The sequence below is a fragment of the Erinaceus europaeus genome, chromosome 18 (assembly GCF_950295315.1).
Source record: "Erinaceus europaeus chromosome 18, mEriEur2.1, whole genome shotgun sequence".
Taxonomy (NCBI): Eukaryota; Metazoa; Chordata; class Mammalia; order Eulipotyphla; family Erinaceidae; genus Erinaceus; species Erinaceus europaeus.
Genome location: NC_080179.1, coordinates 20,252,278 through 20,260,340, shown reverse-complemented (window position 1 = coordinate 20,260,340; position 8,063 = coordinate 20,252,278). Strand labels below are relative to the sequence as shown.

At 37.5% G+C, this 8,063-nt stretch overlaps 1 protein-coding gene across 2 annotated transcripts in view; it reads right to left on the bottom strand.

Moving 5' to 3' along the window:
• Positions 1-214: 214 nt before the first annotated feature.
• The window catches only part of TLK1 (tousled like kinase 1), a 117,319-nt gene continuing 109,470 nt past the window's right edge, over positions 215-8,063 (bottom strand). For both annotated transcript variants that reach the window (XM_007534537.2, XM_060177719.1), the window contains 8 exons: positions 7,466-7,547; positions 6,924-7,015; positions 6,748-6,837; positions 6,430-6,599; positions 6,157-6,292; positions 4,761-4,872; positions 3,053-3,160; positions 215-2,048 (listed from right to left, as the gene is read on the bottom strand). In XM_007534537.2, the coding sequence (XP_007534599.1) occupies positions 1,872-2,048; positions 3,053-3,160; positions 4,761-4,872; positions 6,157-6,292; positions 6,430-6,599; positions 6,748-6,837; positions 6,924-7,015; positions 7,466-7,547 (967 nt within the window). In that variant the 3' untranslated portion in view covers positions 215-1,871. The remainder of the gene's footprint in view (positions 2,049-3,052; positions 3,161-4,760; positions 4,873-6,156; positions 6,293-6,429; positions 6,600-6,747; positions 6,838-6,923; positions 7,016-7,465; positions 7,548-8,063) is intronic.

The window sequence follows — 8,063 nt, the reverse complement described above, 5'->3', positions numbered from 1 at the left end:
ACTCTCTACATTACTCTAAAGAGGACTAGGTAAGCCTTCAATCCTGACAGTGTGATAGCCCAAGATAGCTCTGATAGTGGTGATTAGGCTCACATCAGTTTTTAATACTTTATACTTGTCTCACAATATACTTAAACTTATACAGTTGATTCTTAAGGAGCCAAGTCAATTCCCTAAATCTCAAAAGCTCCCTCCAAATATAATTTTCATAGTCTTTAAATTTTAACTCTCATTGTTTATTACTGTTTGAGCTACATTTTCTACAATTTCAGCAGCATCTTAAAGAGACAGTGTGTCTATGTACAATGAAAAACAAAATGGCTTGCAACATCAGAAAGAAGAGCTACAGTTTCACTGTACAACTTTAAAGAGCATCTGTGGTTAAGTATAGCCTCCTTTTTCAGCAACATGGACTAGTATCAGCATTATGAATGTGACAATAGAAATATCCCTACAGGAGTGAAATACAGCATCCTGAAAAACAAAACAAAACAACAAAACCAACGGTCTCTACCATACATGGAAGTCAGAAAATGTTCACATTTTAACAAATCTGTATAAACTACAAGAAGCTGGCTTATGGGACCATGATCCCACCTTGCTGTTAAAACCCTTCTAAAACTGTAGAATAGCCATGAGTACTTTAGAAATCTAATATTTATGTACTCCACAGTCCTAGAACCCAAGAAACTGACTTAGAGAACTTTTTAAAAATTTTTCTTAGAGAACTTTCATATGTTCAACATGGATCATTTTTACAAGACTTGATTGTTAATGAATGCCTGCTTTTAATATCATTCTATGATGTACAGTCAATTTGCACCTTTAAGGAGGTCATTCGATTTTTTAGTAAGGAAGCAACATTATTTAGCAGCAATTAAAGCGCCTTCAAGAAGACTTAAAAAAAATACAATATCCAATTAGAAAAGCCATATTTTCTAAATGTTTGTACAAGAATAAGCTGCTGAAACTTGGTAATTGAAATGACGTATGTACAACAATTTACAATAGAGCTAGAAGGGAATTTATCATTATCCTGCATAGAGCTGATCTGCATTTGGTTATATACCACCTACCACTGGTTTGAATGAGCAAGGCCTGGAAATAAAACAAAATAACTCGTAACAATTCTAACATGTTGAAAACAATTTTATGAATTCAAGTGATTTCAAGATAAGCAGCTCATTTTGTCCAAGGTGTAAAAGTATTTTTTAGGTATAGTTCTTCCTGTAACATAACCCATGTGTGTATGGGGGGCGGGGGAAGGGAGCGGGTAATGGACATGTAATTTCAAGGTACAACCTGGTAAAATCCAGAACAGGCAAATAACAGTCTAACTTTGTCCAAAAAAGTCTAACTCACATTCTACTACTAGGAAACACAACTGTCACTGTCATTCGGTTCTTACTTTGGTTTCAGCAGATTAACTGCCAAATGCTGAAGAATGTATCCAGGCACTATAGTTCTTGTGTTAGAAATGTCTCATACTTTTTTTTCATGTGTTTTTAAATAATGAAAAACTACCCTTCATATTAGAACTCTCTAGTAGCAATCAAATGTATTTAAGTATTACAAACGTTATTTACAATGTTCCCCCAAACTATTTTTCTTCTATGTTAACATGGTATTCCCATTTTTATGCATCAGGCAATCATCCTTCACTGCTCAAGGTTATAGGAAAAAATGTACATTTATTCATTGTCCATGATCCATCTCATACCAATGATGCTATGAAGAATTTCAGTTCTCAACCATGTGCTATGTTAAAAAAAATTAAAAAAACAAAACAACCAAAAAACACTCAAATGCTTTCAAACTCAAGTATACATCTGGAAGCAATTCAAACATATCATGCTAAATTTGGAGGACAGTCAGTAAGTAATGATACTTGAAGAAGGGGGTGTAGGGGATGCTGTCAGCCCAGCCATGTGTAAATTTCCTGAAGAATTTGATCTTCTCATGTGTGGGAGAAGGTATGGATCATTTGCCAGTTGGTGTACATCAAATCTGTCTTCTTTTCTATATGCCAAACATCGTCTTATAAAGGCCTTAAAAAAAAAAAACAATCAAAATGATTTTACCCTTCTATATATCAACTGAATTATACAGAAGGATAAACAGATTTAAGGCAATAGATTCTTCTAGAGGCTCAAAACTTAAAAATAATTTTATCCCTTTAGCAAAAAAATTCTCAACTCAGTCTCTAGTTATCGTTTGCAGTCTAAAATAATACTTTTAAAACTTACTGTCGAAGCTCCATTTCTCTTATTCCATTTTTTTTTTTTAAATTTGAGAGGACACTCAGGTTTTTTTTTTCAAGAGCTAGTTCAGGGCAACATAAAAAGTCAAGAGTGTGGATTTTGGAGTCTAACAGAAATAGATACTTTGAGCCACCACAGCTCTGCTACTTTCGACTGGTACAACTTTGGACAGGGTACTATTCATATAGTTTGGCTGGTTTTCTATTTTATAAGATGGGAATAACAAAAATGTCTACACTGTTTGTGGCTGCTTAAAGATAATGTATCAACATAATACTTGGCACACAGTAAGCATGAAATGCTAAATTAATAATTGTTATTGTATTTTTTTTTTTTTTGCCACCATGATTATCACTGGGACATGGTGCCTACACAACTCCACTACTGTCCGTGACAATAGTTTTTTCTTTCTTTTTGACAGAAAAGGAAAAACACTTGCAGCACTGTTTTATTGCTTGTGGAGCTTTCTCTGAGCACGGTAACATGTGCAGTCTCCCAGATGCGCCAACACTGGGCCCAGCTTATTGTATTTTAAGGTACTTAATATACTTACTTATATTTATGGTATAAACAAAGATGTAGGGACCATATTTGGGGTCCTTTTAAAAGATGAAAGCTATCACAACCAAAGGCCAAAGCAACTCCTTTTACAGAGGAAATTACTTGCCCCATACCAGGTAGATTTTTTTTGGCAATAGCAATCCCTTTTACTTTACCAATAACTACTTTGTTTTCAGCATGACGTCAACATAAAATGTACTTCAGAAAGCTTTCTTACATAAATTTAATACCTTTGCTTCGCTGCTTACAACTGGTTTTACAGGGAACTGAACTTCTGTGGCTTTTAATATTGTATTTTCTTGAAGAATGTCTTGTTGAGATTGATTGTGACCAAATGGCTAAAAACAATGAATAAAATGGTGAGAAATTTGTCTGATAAAAATACTTGAGCAGAGCTATTCTTAGTAAATCCCCACAGAGTGTAATCTTATTCTCAGTGATATGGAAGATGGGGTGTAGTATAGATACAAGACTACAAAGTAATAGCAGGCTGAGAAAGTCCAACTGTTTAGTGCTCAATAGAGTGGGAAAACTATGAATCAATCAATCAACAGTACAAACTAATGCTGATGCAGGTCTGGGAGATGTGCAGTGGTAGCACAGCATACTTGCATGCCTTGGCTCGGAGCTCTCAGGCTGAATCACTGTACCGCCACATTTTTTTTCCCTTTTTTACTGCTCAGATCTGCCTTAAGGTGATGCAGGTGACTGAACCCGGGACTTTGGAGCCTCAGGGATCAGTCTCTTTGCATAGCCATTATGCTATAAGCAATGCTCCAGCTTTTTACTCTCATTCATTAAAAATAAATGAAAGTATCACTTTATACTATTTCTCTTAATTCAGATAAAATGAAAACATAAAAAAGAAACTAAAACTCTATTCTTCTGCTTTAATGAGGGGGTTAATGCTTTACAGCGCAGTCATTGTCACATGAGTATCATTTCATTATGCACCAGGACCCCAAAGTTGCTTTCCACCCTTCCCTCTCCAGAGTTCCTTGCTTTGATGCAATGCACTATGATCAGTTCATGTTTTGTATTCTCTCTCCTGGTCCTTACTTACTAGGTTCTGCTTATAAGTGAGCTCATTTGGTATTTGCTAAAACCCTACTCTTAATGCTTCAACAATGAAGTTTGATTAGAAAAGAGATGAAGCAGTGGAAATATGCATGATATACTAAAAAGTTCTGGGTTTGGTCCTAATTTGCAGTGAATTCGCAGGGTGTTTATTCCTCTCCTTCTACATGACAGCTTAAATTCTGACCTTTACATAAACAGAGGTTTGGGAAAAATTAAGATTAGGTTCGACACATTTCCCTGAGGAAGCACAACTGTGCCAAACTGAGTGTGTGTCGGGGTGGGAGAAGATGTGACAGAATGAAGGATATTGGAAAATGTATGGACTCTAGAATTGTTTTTATTTAATTTGCTTGATTTTTTTAATGAGAGAGACAGAGAGACAGAGAGAGAGATACAGAAAGATGAAGACAGAGACCAGAGCACTGCTCAGCTCTGGCTTGTGATGCTGGGGGTTGAATCTGAGACCTCAGAGCCTCAGGTATGAGAGTTTACTGCATAACCATTATGCTATCTCCCCAGCCCATGACTCTAGTATTCTTAACAGTATAAAATATTAGCACTGGTAACTGACAGTAACGTCCTATCCTTAAATTAAAGGAAAGGGGGTAGCAGGGGATGCAGGCCAAGTTAGGGAGCTTTGCCTAGTAGAATGCAGAGCTTGTAAGTATGGGGTCTGAGGCCAGGGTTCAGTCTTCCTTGTGCTTGAGTTGAGCAGTACTCTGATGACTCTTTCTTCCAAGTAGGATATAAAAAAAAAAAAATAATAAGCTGGCTGAGTAAGCTAATGAAACTACACTTAATGGTAGAATTCAACTTACTCTATCTCTGCACGGCAGACTCTGGTGTATTTTAGCTTACCTTTCTACCATAAAGACACTGAAAGAAGATGACTCCAACTGACCACACGTCAACCTTGTTGGAAATCTTTGGTGGCTCTTTTCCAACTACAAAACACTCAGGAGGTAAATACCTATAGTTCAAGGGAGGATATGGGGGAAAGAAAAAAAAAAGGATGTTAATAAGTGACACCGACAAAATAATTTACGTTTCAATAAGGCAGTCTACATAGGCACTGAAAGAAGTGGTAGTTTGAACTTCAATAAGGCACTCTACATAGGCACTATGCATGTGTGCTCTAAAGTGTCTGTAGGAGATCCCAGTTCCCTAACAGTTACAAAATAATGGAATTCATTTTGGGGAAGCACATGGAGGAGGCATTCTAGTTTCTTCCTCTATCTCACACAACTCCCACTGTGCTACCGCCCGACTCCCAAGATTTTTTTTTTTAAATAAAAGTATTTTCATTAGTCATAAATATTGCCCTATTCTTTTTTTTTTTCCCCTCCAGGGTTATTGCTGGGCTCGGTGCCTGCACCATGAATCCACCGCTCCTGGAGGCCATTTTTTCCCCCTTTTGTTGCCCTTGTTGTTGTAGCCTTGTTGTGGTTATTATTATTGCCATTGTTGATGTTGTTCGCTGTTGGATAGGATAGAGAGAAATGGAGAGAGGAGGGGAAGACAGAGAGGGGGAGAGAAAGATAGCCACCTGCAGACCTGCTTCACCGCCTGTGAAGTGACTCTCCTGCAGGTGGGGAGCCGGGGGCTCGAACTGGGATCCTTACGCCGGTCCTTGCGCTTTGCGTCACATGTGCTTAACCCACTGTGCCACCGCCCGACCCCCTGCCCTATTCTTATAGGAGAAAATCTGTGAATTCTCCATGTTAGGAGTTCCTAACATTTACCACAGGTATGAGCACCGCCCCCAGCTGTTACCCCCCCAAAGAAGCTCTGGTGCTGTGGTGTCTCTCTATTTGAAAAAGTTGGCTTGGGGGGCCAGGCAGTGGTGCACCTGGTTAAGTGTACATAGTACTAAGCACAAGGACCTGTGCAAGGATCTGAGTTCGAGCCTCCCTGCTCCCCACCTGCAGGGGGTATGCTTCAAGTGGTGAAGCATGTCTGCAGGTGTCTGTCTTTCTTTCTCCATCTCTATCTCCCCCTCCTCTATCAATTTCTCTCTGTCCTATTCAATAAAATAGGGGTGGGGGGAATGGCTACCAGAAGCAGTGGATTTGCTGTGCTGGCACCAAGCCCCAGTGATAACCCTGGAGGCAAGAGAGAGCGAGAGAGAGAGAGAAAGAGAGAGAAAGAGAGAGATAGAGAGAGGAGAGAAAATAGAGAAGATAGAGAAAAGAGAGAAAAAAGAAGCAGTGAAGCAGTGATGCCCCAGAGATGAGAAACAAGAGAAAGAAATTACCAGTAAGTGCCGGCTCCTTGGGAAGTGAGATCCATCCCATCTACACCATAGCTATCATCATCCATAATCTTGGACAGACCAAAATCAGTGATTTTGATTTCTCCACATGCTGTTCCATCTACTAGAAGGATGTTTCCTAAAAATACACAAACCAGAACATTAACTTGACTACTTTTAGTATACACAGACAAAAAGCAGTAATTTATTACTTATGTAGGTTTTAGAGAAGTAAACATATTTAAGATAAATTATTTAATACACTTCACAAATTACCTGGCTTAAGATCATAATGTATAATGGGTGGTTTGATTTCATTGAGATATCTTAGTGCATTTACAATCTGCATTACAATAGACCTAGCCTCTTTCTCTGTCATTAATTTGTGTTGTTTCAGATAGAAATCCAAGTCATTGCCTTCACAGTATTCCAATACTGTACAAAACCTACAACAGAGAGAAAAAAATAAAATTAGGAAACTATCATTTAATAATTCAGAACCACAACAGACAAATGAAGAGTATATTATCATCCAACAATAAGGAAAATAAAGCCAAACATTTATTTCTAGAATATTTCTTCTTATTCACTTACGTGTCTGTATCCAAGGAGAAATAATCATAAAGTTTAACTATTCTGGGATGATCCAGTTCTTTGTGTATTCTATACTCTCTGCAAGCATGTCTATGGAAAGAGAGTATATTAATTCTCCATGACTATTAAATATATTTTTGATTGAAAAAAAAAAAACTATAAATATTAGTATTTACTTGTGATAATTTTCCTTCTTCTCATCTCTCCAGCTTTTATTAAGTTGATGTATCTTCACAGCAGCATATCTTTGTTCATAAAGGTCAAAAGCCTATGAGTCAAGGAACAGAAAAGTTAGAACCACAAATCAACTGAAGAGTTGAAATAAAACACTGAACATGACAAAATTTCTACATTTATGCATTTGTGAAAATACTGGTCTCCGGTGGAAATCTGGTTAAATCCAGGTCAGGTAACACTAACAACACAAGTTTAAACTAAGAAATATGATCTTTTAAACAATGTACTAGATTAAATGGGTACTTTCCTATCTTGATCCTAATGGCTACTGTTGGTGTCAGATTGGATGACAGTGAGAAGGTGTCAAATATCACAGGGCCTGTCAAAGTACAAGGATAATATCTAGACTTATGTGTTTAGCTACATAACCACAAGCACTTTTGTAATGACAGCAAAGATCTAAAATTAATCAGTACAGAACAATCTTAATAATGCCCTCCTACATCTGCTGTATTATGTGAAAAAACAAAATTTACATTACCTTATACACTTCACTAAAGCCACCTCTACCAAGCAGATGAAGTAATAAATATCTTTCATTTAATGTTGGGTGATCTTTGAACCTTAAAGGTGGGGAAAACAAATAAATACTCAGGCAGATAAAAACACAACACAAAACAGTTCCTAAATAAAATTTCACTCTTTTGTTCTATTTGTGCTATTTTTCTTTTTTTTTTTTAATATTTATTTAATTTATTTATTCCCTTTTGTTGCCCTTGTTGTTTTATTGTTGTAGTTATTATTGTTGTTGTCGTTGTTGGATAGGACAGAGAGAAATGGAGAGATGGGGAGAGAAAGATAGACAGACACCTGCAGACCTGCTTCACCGCCTGTGAAGCGACTCCCCTGCAGGTGGGGAGCCGGGGTTCGAACCGGGATCCTTATGCCGGTCCTTGTGCTTTGCGCCACCTGCGCTTAACCCACTGCGCTACAGCCCGACTCCCACAAAGATTAATTTTTAATATTCAGGTTCAACCACCAATCACAACACTGATTAAAACCTAACAAGCTCTTTTTATTGTTCTTGGTCATCTCCAGGGCTTCACTGCTCTGAACTGACCTTTTTATATAGAGCTAGA